The following is an 18,831-nucleotide window of genomic DNA, read 5'->3' as shown; positions in this document are numbered from 1 at the left end:
CATCCTGGTATCTCAATCCCTGTGTATTTATATAAGGGGGATTGGGGGCGCCACACTCTCTGTCGCTGCCATTCTAGACACATTGTCTAGACGAGGTCTCACAGTCTTAGAATGCGTAAGTCTTGTACATTTTTTTAAAAAAACAAGTAAAATTCATATTAAAAAAATTATTTATTCACATAGATTTTAAATTTATCTATTATTTTTTAAAGAAAATTCACAAGTTAGACTCGCGCACTCTAATATTACAAATATCATTTCAATTTTTAAAGAGAATTAGCTATATCACTAATTATAATAAAAAAATATTATTATTTTTTAAATTTATCTACTCTTTAATGTGTAACTTTTATATCTGTTTTGAAGTAGTTTTTTAATTTTATTTTCATAATTTTCAATAATCTGATCAAAATTATAAGTCTAATTAACTAAATTTTAGCTATGACAATTGACAACGCATTTGAAGGCCCTCCTATCAGTGTAAAGTGAAGTCCCCCACTTCCTTGGTGGTCCTCGTTTTTAGTATATGCGTTGTTTGATTCCTGTCACTTCTCTGTCAACTTTTGCCTTGTGGCTTTATCGACCAAGTTGCATATTATGTCTTATCACAACTAAAACCACTTGTTTTTTTTTTTTTTTCCCTTCATTTCCTCGCTTGTATAGTGGGATCTTTTAATACAACATGGGCACTTGGTTGGACTTATCAATTGTTTGACATATTTAGAACCCCGCAATATATATGTTTGTATCTGTATATATAGTATTAGGGAGTTGCTATTTTCTCCCTCACTGCGTATTTTTTAAAGCGATTATATAGCGTTTACGCACTTCACGATTGTATGTAAAATTACTCTTAAAAATAATATACACTTTTACAATAAGGAGCAAAATAGAAGAATAAAATGAGAGACAAACTAACATTTTTTATAACTGCAAATATCATTTTTTTTTCATGATATTATATCACAAGTTTCCCAAGCTTAATTATATGTCAGCAATGATCATTGCACGGTGATCATAATCCTCCCACTCAAATCACTTTAAATATTTACAAATCTAATGTGGACATCCACTAAATCACGTGCGTGGCATGATGGCATCAGTAAGTGCCAGTAAATTTTGGTTATACATCTGTAGGACTGGTTTTGGGCTTTTGTCATATCCATAGCTTTAAAAACTCTCGTAAATTTTTAAGCATTACCCTCTTACTCAATAAAATCTCAATGATCTATTGATCATTGTTTAAAATAAAGATAGAAAATTGTAATCAATAAATAAATAAATAAATTTGATAAAAAAAAGTTAAACACGATAAAAATAGAATTTCATTCTTACCAAGAACGTGGGTTCTCTCAACTCTATCCTAACTCTCAAGAGGCATCCGTCTCAGATTCTCAGTCATTGACAATTATATTAGGGTTCATAATTAGATCTATAAAATCATAAAAAATAAAAGTTAGAAACATTAAAAATAATTAAATAATCATTTAAAAGCATATAAAGTTACCCGATTCAAGCATATAGGTATTGGTATCAACGCCAACAATATCTAGTCTAATGGGCGTTTCAGTTATCCAATTTTGTGTGCAAACGAGAGCCTCCATGGTTGACGGTGACAATGAATTCCGATAAGCATCCAACACGCGACTTCCAGTGCTAAATGTCGACTCTGAAGCAACCGTAGTGACAGGAATGACTAGCACATCTCGGGCTAGAAAGAACTGGATATTTGGTCGAATTAACTTTCCACCAAGTTAATAGTTGAAATACATCACTAGGTGCCTCGACAACTTCCATAAAATATCGTTCAACCTCAGATGTACAATGCATAATATTCCTTGTTGACCTGAGTTGATGATATTGTTGGATAATACGATGGCCTCTAACCCCTATAAATGGGTCAGTATCACCTGAGGAAGCTAACAACCATGTCGGCCTCGAATGTGAGGAGTTACCAGCTGCGGATGAAGGCTGACAATTATTACTGTAGTGATTATATAGGTCATCAATATCACTTTTTAGCACACTAATAAACTCTGCAGCCTTCATTGCCCCGATGACGGAATTTACCTAAAATTCTAGAACAACCAACTTATATCGGGGGTCAAGAATCACAGCCACAAATAGCAATCTATTTATCTTCTCAATATTCCCCAATATTTATCATATTTGGTCTTTATCCTCATCGCCATAGCAAATAACAATCCATCAGAATCAGTACAACTATTTTCCAAGTGGAAATGAAGCTCCAAGAGCTCGCTGAAAAATGAGTTCGCAGTCGTATATTTGGATCCAGATAGCCGCATGGTTATGTCATAAAAAATTCTTAAAAATTCAACAAAGTAGCTCACACTGGTCCAATCATGTGCGCCCGGCGCACCAAGCCCCTGTCTTGCTGGCTCCAATAAAGCATACCTCAAGCCCCCATCCTCGATCTCTATCCGCTCGAATGTTTTTTGATATTTCTATGCCACATCCAACATCATGAATGTAGAGTTCCATCCAGTCGGAACGTCTAAGCACAACATTCTAGACCATTCATGTCACTGTAGTGTGCTGTGATACACATGTAGCAGGCGTTCTTTATGGACGTCCATGTGTCAGTCGAAACGACACTCTTTGGCCAGTGGTAATAAACATCTTCCTCATCTCCGCCTTGTCTTTCGCATGCCTCTTCATACAATCTCGCATCACCGTATACCGTGATGGAATAGAAAATCGTGGCTCAACAAAGTTTAGAAACTTTCGAAAGCCTCTTTTCTCGACTATGGTAAATGGCATTTCATCTGTAATTATCATCTCTGCAAGCATGTCTCTCAACATCTTCTCATTGTATTGAGGGATGACCAATTTCTTAGTTTGTGTACCATCAGTGGCTGTAGAAGTTTGGTAACTGAGGTTGGTCTAATCAGTGGCTGCCAATCCCTTCGCTATCTTATATCGTTGGCAACCATTTAGATGTGCTATTAACACACTGGTGCCTTGCTTTTTCGAATAGCATCCACAAAGTTGCCCACAGTGATGACATTTTGCTATCGGGTTCACTTTTTCACCAAGAATTTTGGTGAAATGCTCCCATATCCACGACCTCTTTTCAGAAGGCCACAGTGATTGATCTTGCTCAATGGGCATCTCCTCCTCTTCGTTGAACATATTCTCATCCTCTATATCTACTGGGAGTGGGAGTCGACTACTCGCACAAGATGTAGCTGGCCTAGATATGGCTCTAAGGGTGGAAGTACCCACAGGTGTAGGAGTTGTAGCATTGGTATCCACCACATCCCCTTGTGGACAATCCATATCACAATCAAAGAAGCTGAAAAAATAAATTAGAAGTAAAAAATTAGTTTAAAAAATAAGCAAAAACATAAGTATTGTGAAATAAACAGATGTTGACTCATGAATAAGCAACCCATCTGTACACATGGACCCTGATAAATGATAAATGTTTGATCATACTCCATATACTAAGTTATGATCTTTAGTGAGCAAGGTCAAAACAGTAAAAACCTACTGATATGAATCCCACAATAATTTATGCTTTTATACACCATCTTGTAAGAAAGTAGTAGACCTTTTTTTTTTTTTTTTGTTGTATTTTAAAATCTGTTTTAAAGCGTAGATGTTTAGAAGGGAATGTGCATGTTTTGCTAGTCCCTCTCACAAAGTGAAAGAAAATAAAATGATGTTCTGATCTGATACCGGGCAGTATTGTTGCAAACTACTTGTGGAACAACTTTCTTGAGGGCCAATTTAGCCTGTCCATTGGGTGATGCAGTTCTAGATGGAATTGACTTTTATATTTAAGGGATACACAAACCAGCACTGGGACAATCTCGCAAGGGCACTGCCTGCATTTAGCCAACAGAAAAAGGTCTACCTAACAGCAATACCAGAGTCTTCTTTCCCAGACGCTTGGCTAAGAGGAGCACTAGACACTTGCCTTATTAACTATGTCTGGGTCCATTTCTACAACAACCCATCTTGTCAATACTCTAACAATGAAGACAACCGTACGAATTCTTGGAATCAATGGAACACTACTCAAGCAAGGCAGATATTTCTTGGGTTGCCTGCTGCTCCAGAGGTAGCTGTGAGTGGCTATATCCCTCCTAATGTTCTTACTAATGAAGTTTTACCTTCTATTAAGAATTCTTCAAAATATGGAGGTGTTATGCTTTGGTCTTGGACTTATGACAAGGGCTCTAACTCAGCTATTAAAAATAGTGTTTCTGAAAGTTTGAGGCCACATTATTTTATTTATTTAAAAAAAAAATCTTTCATTAATTTATTGTCCATTGGCCGGTAGTAGTCTTCATCCATCCATAAAACAAAAAGTTTAAACATTAAGTTTCGTTTGAAACTTAAACTCATCTCAACTCATCATTAAAATTATTTTAAATTTCAACACAAAATATAAATAATAATTCAATTTTTTCAAATTTTAAAATAATAATAATAATAATAAATAATATTCTAACAATATTTTATCATCTCAACTCAACTCAATTTAACATCCAAACACTACCTAATACGTTTCACAAAACATGAGTCGTCCTATATATGAAATTAAGGTTACTGATTGATTCAAATGTCTTGCTAAGTTTTGAGTCCCAAAAGCAATCCATCTAAAATAATTGAAAAATTATACTCAGCAGTCCTATACCATATACTTATTGGAAAGAAAAAAAAAAAAAAAAAATCCACATGAATAAGTATGTAGTGCAGAACTACTAAATAGAATAGCTCAAAATTATTGTAACCCATGAATATCAAAAAATTGTTTGCAGTTTCATGTTTGTAAAATCAATAAAATCATGAAGTCATTACAAAAAGTTCCGTATATATTTTATGTTAACAAACAATTAGATTGATTATGGTGAACTTGAGGATTGAAATAATGATAATACTAAACAACTGAGTCTTTACAAAACTAAATCAAAGCAAAATGCACCATTTTGTGTCTACGGGAATAAAATGCATGCATACAACACAGGTACTTGATCTATGGGTGTGCACAAAGACCGGATTTATGCATACAACACAGGTACTTGAACTTTATTCCACCCAGTCAAACAATTTAGGGCTTCAAAGTGGGTCTGATTCAAACAACAGAGAGCTCATTTCTTGATTCAAATAGCCCATTTACATCTCTTGATTCTTTTGCACATTTTATCAAGCACATTGCATGCATACAACATAACTTACAAACACATCATACAATTCATCAAACACATTTCCTTACTACAAATTTACAAAACCAATTCACAAGAATAACAACAAAATACCAATCCATAAGAGACATGTACAAAAAATTAAATCAAGCGATTTAATTTTAGGGCTCGAAACCCCTCACTCTCACCGTAGGAAGAAGCTGAATCTCGGATTCAAGTTGCACGGAGGAGCAAAGAGGAACAGTGGCACTCCGGCAACAGAGACGCGAGAGAGACACGAGACGCTTCACTGGTTCAAAGTCCAGACATGAGACACGAGAAAGAAGGGAGAAGGAAGAAGGGATTCCAGAAGGGTGGTCTTGCGTTTGAACCCCCCGTGTGATGAAACGACGCCCTTCCACATTAAGTGGAACGGCGTCGTTTAATTTTTTTTTTTAAATCCAGCTGTAAAACGACATCGTTTTACATCTAGATTTTTTTTAAAAATAATCGGAGTCGGAGTTTGGAGCTTCTTGGAGATCTGACTCAGACTCAGACTTCGATTACCTAATCGGAGCTACTCCGAACTCCGACTTCGAATTCCAAAGACTCCAACTCTAACAAAGTCGGAATCGAAGTGGATGTCGGGCGGAGTCGAAAATTTTGAAATTTTGCACAGCCCTATATGTGTATATGTAATATTAAGGTTTAAATATTAAAATAGTTCCTATAGTTTGGAATATGCCTGCTGAGCAAACCCCTGCATCCAACCTGCTTGGTTCATCCATCGGCTCCCCAGATGGGCTGGAGGGCAACCCGGTCGACCCAAACTGACTAGGGTAGGCAAGATTTTTTTGAAAAGCTACATGTGGGTTGGTAGCCCCACCTACCTGCCTGCATAGGGTATACATAAGGAAAGAAAAGGCCTAAATTTTTCATTTCCTCCCTTCTCTCTTCCTCTCGATCCTTATCTTTTTCTTCGTCATCGACCTTAACCCCACAACACGTTTTCTTTTCCTCCATCTTTTCTTTACCTTATTCTTCTCTGTTTTTTTCTTTCTTAAGGGTGGTCTTCCATGAGATACCCACAAGGCCATGGCGTGGCCGTGGATCGAAGGCTCTAAGCTAAGATCCAAGACCACTACTCGCCATGGTTCTCTACCCCGAGCCACAAGCCATGACGTGGTCGTGGGTTTCCTCAAAGAACCTTGACCACGACGGGTCAATCGTGGTCGTGGTTTTTTTCTCAAACCTACGACCATGTCGTGGTCAACAATGGTTTATTTTTTTGTTTAAGATGTTTTTCTTTTATTTTTTGTAGGATTTGTGTGTTTGAGGTTTAATCTATGGATTTAACGGATGGATTTGTAGGCTTGATGAATGAATTTGTGGGTTTTGATTGTTAGGCAGATTCCAGATGGGTTGCAAGGCCATCTGTCAACCTAGCAATCGGGAGGGGTAGCCTGCCCATGTGGGATGGGGTTGGATGCTAGGGTCCATTTGCAGCCTCTCGTCCATAAGGGTGTCTGCCTCATTTTTGGGCTTCTAAAGCCTCTTTCTTTCCCCTAAACCATATTTTGGACTTTTGTTTTTCCTAAACCCCGAAACTAAACCAAATCTTAAATTAATTTTAATTTTTGTTTGAGTCACAAGTCTTTTTGTTTATGGTTTTTATAATTTTTTTATCACTAAATTTAGTTGTTAGTATTGATTATTAACAAGTATTATTTAACTAATGTCTAATTATATGTTATTATACTATAGTATTACATGTTATTAACTCATTATACTATTTTATACTAGTATCTAACTTATTCCTATTATAGACTTGTACTATAGTGTTTAATTACATGTTATTATACTAAATTTTTTCATGTTATTATATTAGTTTCTAACTTATTTCTAACTTAATTATATACTAGACTTTACATGTTACTATACTAATGTTATTATATATTTATATTACATGTTATAATACTTGTGCTATTATACATTAATATTACATGTTATTATAAATTTATACATTAGTATTACTTGTTATTGTACAATAGTTATTATGCATGAGTATTACACGTTATTATATATTAGTGTTTATACATTAGTATTATATGTTATTATATATTAGTGTTTATACATTAGTTTTGCGTATTATTATACGTTAGCGTTACATAGTAGTAATATTATGATGTTTACATATACTAAACTATTATTAGTTTATTTAGTCTATTTATATTATAGTACAAGCATATTATTTTATGATAACTATATTATTGATTTTAACTATATAAGTTCTAGTTATATAACTATAGAACTATACTAGTGTATATGATTAATTTACAAATAAATATATATTTTTATAATATATGTATATTATCAGAGTCGTAGTCAGAGTCAAAGGGCTAAGTCAAAGTTGGTGTCAGATTTTGTTTTTAATTTCTTAATTGAAATCGGAGCAAAGCCGAACCCAAGTTGAATTTAAAAATAAATTTTTGAATTTTTACTCAGCCTAAAGGCATAGTTTAAAATTGAGACAATTCCTCCCCAAACTCTAATTTTTGACTTTTTACTTCTTCTTTTTTTCTTTTTAACTTTGGTCAAATTAGTTTAGTATACTAGTTAATAATATATCAAATTGGTATGTGAGCTATGCTACAGCTATAAAATAAGAATTTGACCTATGAACAAGAACATTCAAATTTGAAAATTATTTTGAATATAACTGTAGCTAAATTCTAATTATTTGGCTAATCCATTGTGATTATTTTTTGTTATTTAATAGTTAAGTACTCAATAAATTTAACTTTTAGCTAATCTATTGAAGATACTATTAGATCAATGGCTTCAATTCCTCCACTGCTTCTTTTGTGGGAAGAACTCCTAGCCAAGGGATTTATTATTATTATTATTATTATTATAATGTTTGAAATTTAACAAATATTACTTTGATTTATTTTAAATAATTATATGCAGAATGTACATGGACCTCAAACATGGTATATTGAACTGAAAACATCACACTTATTATCTAAATTATAAAAATATTTGTATCTAGAAATATTAATTCAAAGATCCCATTTATTAAGCCAGATATCGTTAAGGGTACAAGTTTTGCATACTTTTTTAAAAAAATTAAATAGATTTTTGACATAAAAAAATTATTTTTAGTCGTGCACCTTATTTTATATAATATAAAGTTATTCTATTATCAAGTCAGTGTCTAGAGTATATCATCAACATAATTTAAATGATAAAATTTGATTTTTAAGATTCAAAACTTTAATATTTATCTTTTAAATTAAATTATGTCATATACTGTATAGTGCAGAGATTTAATAACAATACTCAAAAGGTACACTCTACCATATAAAATGGGTAAAAATCTATTATTTTATAATGAGATTCACTTTATTAATAGTGATAGACTTACTATCTTTTTATTATTATTTTACTACTTTATAGTGTATTTGAAATTTTTATTTTTTTATTGTTTTTAAGTATTTTTTAACATCTTTAATCATTAAAAAGAAATTAAAAAATATATAATTTTACCAATAATCACTTTCTTAACTATTAAATAAAAAAAATTTCTGAAGATCTTAAACCAGAAATTATTGAAGCAGTGGCTTTACTAAGGGGTTAAAGTTTTGTCTCAACATTGACATCCATAACCTTATCATTGAAAGTGACTGCTTGTTTATGGTCGATGAGGTCAATAGTGATACAGATTTCTTTGCAGCATTAGTGTATGAAATTAAAAGACTGATGTAAAGTTTTCTATAGTGCATATTACAGCATGGCAATAGACTGGCTAATGTGGCATCATATCGACTTACAAGGCATGCATGGTCCATTATTGATATGCAAATTTGGTGGCATGATGTCCTTAGTTTTATTGAGAATGTCATTTTCATTAATAAACAATATTGTAACCTGATTTGAGGTTTTACGCCTCGATACGATGAAGTTATTTTATTATAAAAGAAAGTAAAAAAATTTAAACAAATAAAAGAAATAATACGAAGTAGTAATCTTATCATTATCATATTATAAAAGATATGGACTAAATTTTTCTAACATTACTATGCAGAAAATATGTTTTTTTATAGAAAAATTTTATTCATTATCATTTTCTCATCATCTCATGATGTGATATTAAATGATAAGTTCATAAATAAATTTTTTATATTAATTTCTAATCATTTAATACCATATCATAATATAATAAAAAGAAGATAAAAAAAAATAGTAGCATTACTCTTTTTTCACACCTGCAGCTGACAGCTGGAGTTCTTTTTAAGTAAATAAATAAATTAATTAAAAAATAGCATACGGGACTGGTGCAGTCAAATCCCGCAGTGTTCATTGCTTCCGTGGAACATCGGGGGCATTTTTGTAATTTCGTTGGAACAGAAAGGGGCGCATGAATGAAGACATCCATTGGCCCGCACTATCTACATCCTTCTGTCTGTCTCGCATGGCGTCTGAGTGGGAGAGAGAGTTTGTAAGCGAACTCAGCTCTGCACAGACAAAGAAATCACCGAAACTGTGAGCGTACGATAAGAGGATTGAGGTGTACGAGAAGGAAGCTGGTGTGCGCAAAGCAATGCCTGCTCATTTCTGAATTCGATGCTCTTCCTCCTCACGGATTTTGGCATTTCTTTTCCTTTTAGTTAATTTATTGAGCCTCGAATCACGCCTGCTCACTCGCACCCACAAACATAGATAACGCGAGCCCAGGTTCATCGGCAACCCCCTCCCTCTAAACTTAGTGCAACTTCTTCGCAGCAGGTGCCATAGTTCGTCAGCATTCGCAGCTTTTTTTTTAAAAAAAAAAAATTATTCATTTTACTGAAAAAGTCTCATTTCTTCATTGTGATTCTGAAGCTTCAATTGCCATTATCACAGGTTCTGATGCCTAAATAAATTATTTCGTTGTTTTAATTTTTGGCTGAAAGACGTTTGACCTCTCTGGGCCCGGCGAATAACGGTGAATAGATTAAGCGAACACAATTTTCTTCCTTTCTTCTTTTCTTTTGATTTTTTTTGGCGTTGAAAAAAGTTAGTCAAGAGGTGTAACGAATAGTCTTCCGGATTTGGATCATTTGGTTAATCTCATTTTCTGCTGAATATATTGCTGCAGTTGAAACGGTTTATAAGAGGACAGGATCTTGAACAACAGTGACATTTCCGAAAGATCCGTTCAAGTAGGTATTGATTCTGCTTGAAACGAAGCAGTCTTTCGTTGAACTGATCAACAGAATCAGCTGTACCGTGCTTTTATTCGGCAATGCAAGTGGAGGAATTGAAGCCATTGCAACTCATCTTGAAGTTCTACTAAGTTTTGAGTCATTTGGCTTGATAAAAGGTTACAAAGACTCAAAATCTATCATCTTCTCCAAATTCCTGACATATTCATATTTTTTATTTTACATTTTTTTAAGGCTGAATCCCATGAATGATTGGAAAATGCATATTCTGAAATATATAGGGTGGTTTTTAGGTTCCTTGAGAGGTGAAGATGTCTTCGTGGGACAATCTTGGGGAGCTTGCAACTGTGGCCCAACTTACGGGCCTGGACGCGGTGAAACTGATTGGATTGATCGGGAAGGCCGCGAACACTGCGCGACTGCACAAGAGGAACTGCAGGCAATTTGCGCAGCATTTGAAGTTAATCGGGAACTTGCTGGAGCAGCTCAAGATCTCAGAGCTTAAGAAGTACCCCGAGACGCGGGAGCCTCTGGAGCAGCTTGAGGATGCGTTGAGGAGGTCCTACATCTTGGTCAACAGCTGCCAGGACCGGAGCTATCTGTATTTGTTGGCAATGGGATGGAACATCGTGTACCAGTTCCGAAAGGCCCAGAATGAGATTGACAGATACTTGCGGCTTGTACCGTTGATTACTCTTGTGGACAATGCTAGAGTCAGGGTATTGATTCTGTTTCTTTTCTAATTTGTTGCTTTTTTCTTTTCCTTGTTAGTTTTATATATGATAGGAGTGATATTTGCTAGAAGAAGTAAAAAGAAAAAATGGAGAGAGCACATGGTTTGACAACGAGGACTACTTTCCAAAGGGTTGTTGAAATAAAAGTTTACCTGTAACTCCCCCGGTGGCAAGTCTCATACTGGTGTTTAGGTAGAGTGTCAATTGTTGAAACAACAAAGATGGGTCAGCTGTGGGTGAGTAGATCAGCATTGAAGCATTCTAGTGGAAGAATTAGTTAGTGGGATTTGGTTCTCGAGGCTTGCTACAGGCGTCTGAACCTTGATTGCCAGTGGCAGGCAAATTGGAGTATTGAATTTGTTTGAGTGCTAGCAGCTGGCATATTGGAGTACTGAATTGGTCTGAGTGCCAGTGGCAGGCCTATTGAAGTACTGAATTAACAATGAGTTTATAAGGCTGCCACACCTGAAACATAGGTTGCAGTTCCTTGTTCGGCAGGGTTGATGATCTGTAAGAATGAGATGTCCACAGATGCATCAGTAGCTGGGTAGTAAGTGATACACCAAGTGGGAATGGCTTGCAAAGTCTATGAAGTACTTGTTGGCCTTGCATCCTCCCCCTGAAAGGTTCATCTTTGTTGTTTTGTATTGATATGAAGTTGTAGCAATGGTCAATGGGTAAAAACCTATAGTAATTAGATGATCTCACTGAGTCTTGTGTCTCAATATCCATGGGCCAACAATAATTTTTGGGCCCCTATGCCATATTAAGCTGAACTACCTATTGATCGTACTGAAGTCTCATGCATTGTAATGTTCAGCTGCAGTTACAGGTTACATTTCTTCATTGAAAGTACATTTGACTCTTGATTTACCTCCACCTGTATAAGAATTTGCTCTCTTTTCTATATGCGTGTGGAACTTGCCCAATTTAATTAATTTGCTTGTGCTTCAATACCCTAGGAAGTTTGTGTACTTAGATAATGATTTAGCTTGATTAGGCTTATATGTACTTCTCTCTAATCCTCAGGAGAGACTTGAAGATATTGAAAGGGATGAGCGAGAATACACATTGGATGAAGAGGACAGAAAGGTGCAGGATGTGATACTGAACCCAGATCCCTCAACTAATGATGCTATGGTGTTGAAGAAAACTCTTTCTTGTTCCTACCCAAACTTGCCTTTCAATGAAGCACTTAGAAAGGAAAATGAAAAGCTTCAACTTGAACTACAAAGATCACAAGCTCACTTGGATGTGAGCCAATGTGAAGTAATTCAACATCTGATAGATGTAACAGAAACTGCTGCTACCAACGCCCTTCCGGAGAAAAATTTGCTTGAAAAAAGTCACAAGAAAGTGGAACAGAATTATTCAGATACCAATAGTGACAATGAGCATTCATCTGATGAAGGCTATCGTAAGAAGAAAAGTGATACTCTTACAACTTCAAGGTTAGTTTTCTTCCTGTTTAAACTTAATATATATTAATGCAGTCAGAATAAATGAAAATTTAAGTTCCGATGCTGTATCAGTCTGATAAAAGATTTCAGTTGTTATGCCAATCTCAAGTTACATGATCTTCAGATCCAGGAGAAACCATTCGAGTGAATTTTTGTCGCTTTCTTTTTCCCTATCTTACATTATGTTTTTAAGCTAGACTAGACTTTCTAAGAAGATCTTTTTCATGCTTGTATTGGTGCTTCCGGCCATATATCTCTGTACAGAAACATGTCTTCAGCTTCATCTGGCCATGATCTGCTCTCAACTAGAGGTTCACTTCGACACGAAGAATGGCATACTGATCTACTTGGTTGCTGTTCTGAACCTTGTCTATGTATGTTCTCTCACGGTGTGAATATATTGTCAATTAGATTGTAGTGATCTGGAAAGTTATATTTTATGTGTGTGACTGTATAAACTTTTGTGTTTATCAATCCACGTGCTTATGCTGTTGAAATTTGATTGGAATTAAGACTCGTTTGCATTGAGTTGTGTTTATCAGTTCATGCACATATGGTATAATCTGCTCTAAACTTCTAGTTTCTCCTTTGTTTCTAGCATATTTTGTGGTATATTGATTCCCTCTTTTATTTTTCTCAGTGCGGCTCTCAACATGAGCATGTTAGATGCAAGTATTTGAGTACCTCAAAATATATTTTTTTGTTCAAGATCTTAAATGGACTAGAGGGTTATAGTTATTATGACTGTGGAAAGCTGTGATAGATTCTTAAGTTGGTTGTGCTTGGGGTTAATGATGTTCAAATGAAGTGTATGTGTTGCATGGGTTGGGGTTGTGGAGAAGAGGATGGTGCCTTTTTTCTAGTCATACTAGGCTTTTGACAGGTGATGGTTCTAGGATTAGAATTTGGCATGATTTATAGTGTGATGACAGTCCCTCAAGGAAAACTTCCCTGAGGTATACACCCTTGTTTGTGTAGGAGGCCCCGATGGTTGATCTATCGGAGTTCTCTAGTAGCTCTGCTTGGTGGAATGTTAGTTTCTTCAGAGCGGCCTACGATTGGGATTCAAAGAATTCAAGGCTTCAAGCTCCTTATATTCTACCAGTTTTTTCTTGGAGGTGCATAGAAGACTCTTTGGACCCCTTCCAAGAAAAGGAAGTTTATTGTTTGATAATTCTATCAAGTCCTTCTACCTCAGGATTCTAACCTGTTTCATTGGAAGGCGTTCCCAAGAGCACTTTTTTTTTTGCTTTCCCCACTTGGACAGTCTCCTTGGGAGAGATCCTCATTGCAGATAATGTAAGGAAATGTCATATCATTCTAATAGATTAGCATTGTACATGAGGAAAAAGCAGGGAATCTGAAAACCCTCTTTTGCCCTATTATGAGATTGCCAAAGTCTTGTGGGATGAGATTTTTGGTAAAGTTAGGGCTGGCTTGGCTCTTGGCCTATGCCTAGAAGGATAGTAGACCTCTTTGTAAGTTGGAGATGGTTATATGGCAACTCACAAATTTCAGCTGTGCCTTGTGTGGTTCATTTGGAGGGAAATGAATGATAGAAATTTCGAGAATCACAAGCAGACAATGGAAGAGCTTAAAACTTGCCTCTTCATATGGGCAGCCGCTATTGATTTTACTGGGCTGAATTTTCATGATTTCCTTGTATCTTTTTCTAATTCTAATTAGGTGCTCCTCTTATACACATTCCGTGTACTTGCACTATGCTTTATTTATTTATTTTTAATAAAATATTTGATTACTTGTATATATAAGCTAATTTAAGTGAAAATAAGACAATACCCTCGTAGTAGGAATTGTAACACTGTCACATCCTGGTAAATTCTCATGTTCTTTCCTTGCCTGTATTTTCCTGAAGTTTGCTTTGTATTCTAAATGTGCCAGTTGTTTTGCAGGTATAAAGACGCTTGTCTTTCCTTGTGGGACATTTTCAAAGATTGCTACTGTAGCAACTAATAGGCATATTTGTAAGTTAGCTCAACTTCTTCGGCCTCTCTGATCAGTTCTTGTCTACATACCTTATAAGTAAATATAATAAAGACTATTAATTTGAATTAGTGGCTATACCCCAATGCTTCTGCATCTATGTGTTCCATGTTTTTATCAATCCTTACACTATGGTAGTAGATTCTAAGCTGAATGGAGTTAGTGAGATTCAGTAAGTTTGTTATATAGATGGCTTGTCTAAAATATTGGGTTTAGTTTTCAGTCTTGCAGCTGGAAAAAGCAGCCATTTCTTTCTCCGGCATGGACTTTTGGATAGGTAGATTTTGGGTAAAACTGGTTTAGTATTGTGATTTTGTCTGAACTGTGTTTCCTAGAATGGAACAGGACCTTACTGTAGTATTTCTTGATGCTGACCAGTGGTAAATTCGCAACCCCACTCTTTGTTACAAGTGCAGCAATGAGGCCATTGTTTGGTTAAGTCTTGATATGATTTTTTGGGAAGTTGAGGCACAAACACATTTTTTCCTGTGGGGGCAGAAATAATGGTTCTATCATTTTTTTAGCTGAATATTTGTTCAGGCTACTAGTGTTCAATGTTGAAATCCCTTCCTGATTTCCTCTTACATGTTCAACTGCTAGACTGCTACATTGTTGATTTTGTGGGAGATATTATTGAATGAACCTTCTCTCAATCTAATGAGTTCAAATTGAAGTAAACAAAAGGAAAATAATAAATTAAGAAGTACTATGAAATAAAATAAGGTCTTTGTACAATATATTTGACACAATGATGGAAAACAAATTAAGATGAAAATAGAAGTGATTGTAGTTTTTCATTTGAAGCTTACAATGAAAGAGATTGGTTTTCTGATCATCAGCTCCAGGGGAAGCATGCAACGATTTGATGGCATATTCGTTGATATTGTCATGCTGTTGCTATACTTGCAATGTCAGAAGAAAGCTTCGCAAGATGTTAAACATTACGGTAATCTCTCCCCCACTATATGATCAGTATTTTTCTTGTGGCAACACTATGTATCAGACACATCAACCCACTTCTGATGCTAAGAGAATTGGCATCCAATTATGTAATTTTCTGGTTAAAATTTAGCTAGAAAAGACATCATGCTATTTTACATAATCTAGTTCCCATACATTCCACATTGAATTATCTATAAATTTTGCTAAACCATTAAATAATATATTTTTTTTTTGTAATATTAAATCTAACTAAACTATTGAAGTACAAGTATTAAACAAAAACAAAATATTATACAATAGATTTAGCTGAGCTAAAGTATCCAACAAATATGTTGGATACTGTAGCCAAAAAGTAGCTGAAAGTTAAATTAGCCAGATATTTGTTTAATTCAATGTGGGATTGCTTTGCGCATCTTTAGTTAAATTATAAACTGCTATATGGTACAGAGAGAGGAATGCGCTGCTCTTACCTTGGATGAGAATTGCTATTCCTTGATGCCGTTTATTTGATACACCACGTCACCTAGCAGATCACCAAGCTCGCAACCTGCACGCACAAGATAATCTACTAACCTTTGCCTGAGGTTTCCTGGTGGGGGATTCTCCGATGATCAAGTTAGTTACTTGAGAATGTAGATTGAATGAGGGAGTATAAAAAAATGGCCAAAAGCCATACCTGTCACGGGTTCCCTTCTATACGTCTAAGTGGGTTCGTATTGAGGGATATCTGGGGAGTTAACGGTAGTGTGGTGCCGGGCAGTTGCTAGATCGTGGGGGTAGTGGATCCACAATCCTTGGTCCACGTGTTTCTCATGCCATTCAGAATATGCCCTTGTTTTGACTACCTCTTTAGTGGGCCTTATCTGGGCCTCGGTCTTGTAGGAAATATACCCAACACTATTGATGGATCTTTTTCGTGAATATGTACCTTTCAGTGCTCATCTAACGTAAACAGTTTTGAAGATTTGAAGTTTTGTTAGGCTATTGTGAAAATTTTGATCTGTGGGTTTATATGGGAAGCATAGGTACATCTATATAAGATTGACATTCTTTGGGAGGTATATTAATATATTTGGGTCGAGACCTACCATCCAATCTGTTATACCTGTTCCTTATAATCTTTTGCAAGAAAATATTAGGTAATGTGTTCAGGCAAGGTCGAGTTGGATACAAGATATGTAATTCTAAGTCTTTCTTGTTCTATTGTATTCTGGTTTCTCCAAATTATGACACATTTTCTCTCTTTCGTAGGGAGGCTCCATTGATGATTTCCTTTCTCATTTGATGTGTTGCTGCTGTGCCCTTGTCCAAGAATGGAGAGAGGTGGAGATCCGTGGGGCTTATGGTATTGTCCTCTGCATTGAGCTTTGCTTAATCTTGTCCAATGTTTTAGTTCTCTGATATTGAATAGAAGAAAACCATCAAAGTGACTCCTCTTAAATGACTTTTGAGAATGCCGACCTGTTCTCAGAAAATTTTCACTTAATTTGGTGGATACGTTTATTTCAAGTCATAATAATGATGTTGTTTCTGGTTGGGCTTTCTTCGTGACTTCTTTTACCCGGATGTAAACTATTCCAACTTGCAGGTCTTGAGAAGACAAAGATAAGCCCTCCACCCTCGCAATACATGGAATCTTAAGTGATAGAATGGAAGTGATCTGGATAGTATGAAACTTTATATGCACCTTGGCAGCAGTACATAAGGCCAATACTTTTAACCCATATGCATTGTAGGTGTCTATATCTTCTAAATTCAGCTCAGGGTGAATCATAGACAGTTTTTTAGTGTTGTCTCAACTTGTTAATTATTTTATTTTATTTTATTTATCATGTCAGTTAACATTGCCTCAAGGATTGATGGGACTCATATCTTGTGGGTGGCCTAAATATTTAGTAATTGTGAAAGCCGGGGGCCGAACAAAAATAGGATGGATTATACTGCATGTACATATTATAACTCTTTTAACTTTCTAATATATATTATATGGAAAATTTTATACATCATACTACCATCATACTTTTATCCCACTAAGTATGATGTGGCACATTTATCACTATTAAATGATTATTTATTGCATGCTTCTTTATCATCTAATGGTATGAATGTGCTATATATCACTTAGCATGATCAAAATAAGATGAGAATATGTATGTATAGCAATAGATATATACATACATATAACATATATATATATATATATGGGTGGGGCTACTCCCACCGCTGGGAGCTCCCGCTGGGGCTCCCGTTAGTTTTCTGGTTTTTTTTTTTTTTTTGGTTTTTTCTCATGTATTTTTTAACACTTTTAAATATTTAAAAAAATAAAAAAAATATTATTAAAAAATACTTATTTAATCATTAAGTAAAAAATAATAATAATAAAAAAATAAAAAAGTCCCAGTAGTAACTTCCAGTGGAAAGAGTAGCATTTTCCTATATATATATACCCGAAAGGCACAGAAGTCGAAGCACAAATTAAGTAGATAAGAAAGAGAACATATAAAGGAAGAGACCAGATGACTGGAGGTCCAGATAACTGGAAGTAGTGAAGATGAAAGTAGAGTAATACAGGACCAAATAATTATTATTTGGTAATAATGATAAATGAAAATACTTAGTAATAGAAATAATAACGTTTATTTGTATTGACACAACTTACCAAATAGGTTTCTTACCAAACTCAAAAGCGTAAGGAGTTTCTGGAGAAATTCGGGTAGTATGAAAGGGAGAGAGAAGTAGCTGCTAATCAAAGAAGAAGTTGTTTTTCCCTTGAGGCGAGGTTCCCCTTTAATAGGCAAAAGATGAGCTTTTAACAAAGCAAACAGTACAAACAGTAAAAGCAAATAGTACAAGTAGTAGAAAGAATCTTGTCAGAAAAGCAGGCGACCAATCAGTCTTTTAGGGATAGATTGTGAAAGACTGATTGGTCGCCTGCTTTTCTGACAAGAAAACATAATGAGTTTGGTAAGAAGAAAACATAAAGAGTTGTAAATAACTGGTAATAATAAATATTGTGTTAGTAATAGAAAAATGATTTGTACAAGTTTTAAATAGATAAACTTCAATTTTTATAAAAGAATGGATCCTTTCTTGAAAAAGTGTAAAAAAAAAATATTATTTTTAAGTGGGAACCACCTTTTTACAAAGAGTATACGCGGGACTTGTCTATTTAGTTCTTATAAATATATAGGATTAGCACAGTGGTTTAAGAAATCATTTATGAACCCAAGTCTCTTAGGCCTCTCTTGGATATTGAGATGAGATAAAATGAGAAATTTGTGAATAATAATAAAATTATTTGTGAATAATAGTCAAAGAATAATGCTAGTAT

General features: G+C 34.9%; 1 protein-coding gene and 1 pseudogene across 5 annotated transcripts; both read left to right on the top strand.

The window, feature by feature from the left end:
* The first annotated feature begins 3,686 nt into the window (after positions 1 to 3,686).
* Positions 3,687 to 4,344, top strand: LOC121262107 (annotated as a pseudogene).
* Positions 4,345 to 9,675: 5,331 nt separating this feature from the next.
* LOC121262457 (protein MID1-COMPLEMENTING ACTIVITY 1-like) lies at positions 9,676 to 17,508 on the top strand. 5 transcript variants are annotated; one of them, XR_005940106.1, is made up of 10 exons: positions 9,676 to 9,941; positions 10,294 to 10,518; positions 10,654 to 11,079; positions 12,124 to 12,545; positions 12,819 to 12,928; positions 14,468 to 14,539; positions 15,398 to 15,504; positions 16,752 to 16,845; positions 17,089 to 17,206; positions 17,339 to 17,508. XR_005940106.1 is itself a non-coding variant. In XM_041164937.1 (10 exons), exons 4-10 carry the CDS (start codon positions 10,672 to 10,674, stop codon positions 17,139 to 17,141), a joined length of 1,266 nt encoding a protein of 421 aa, XP_041020871.1. In that variant the 5' UTR covers positions 9,676 to 9,941; positions 10,059 to 10,140; positions 10,294 to 10,518; positions 10,654 to 10,671; the 3' UTR covers positions 17,142 to 17,508. The 5 variants fall into 5 exon arrangements, 4 of the variants coding, with proteins under 4 accessions (XP_041020871.1, XP_041020872.1, XP_041020869.1 ...); XM_041164937.1 differs by adding an exon at positions 10,059 to 10,140 and having other exon boundaries at positions 17,089 to 17,508; XM_041164938.1 differs by having other exon boundaries at positions 9,676 to 9,890; positions 17,089 to 17,508.
* Positions 17,509 to 18,831: the final 1,323 nt, after the last annotated feature.

The sequence above is a fragment of the Juglans microcarpa x Juglans regia genome, chromosome 4S, assembly GCF_004785595.1.
Source record: "Juglans microcarpa x Juglans regia isolate MS1-56 chromosome 4S, Jm3101_v1.0, whole genome shotgun sequence".
Lineage (NCBI taxonomy): Eukaryota > Viridiplantae > Streptophyta > Magnoliopsida > Fagales > Juglandaceae > Juglans > Juglans microcarpa x Juglans regia.
The sequence above is the reverse complement of the archived record's forward strand: the minus strand, read 5'-3'. Positions and strand labels throughout refer to the sequence as shown.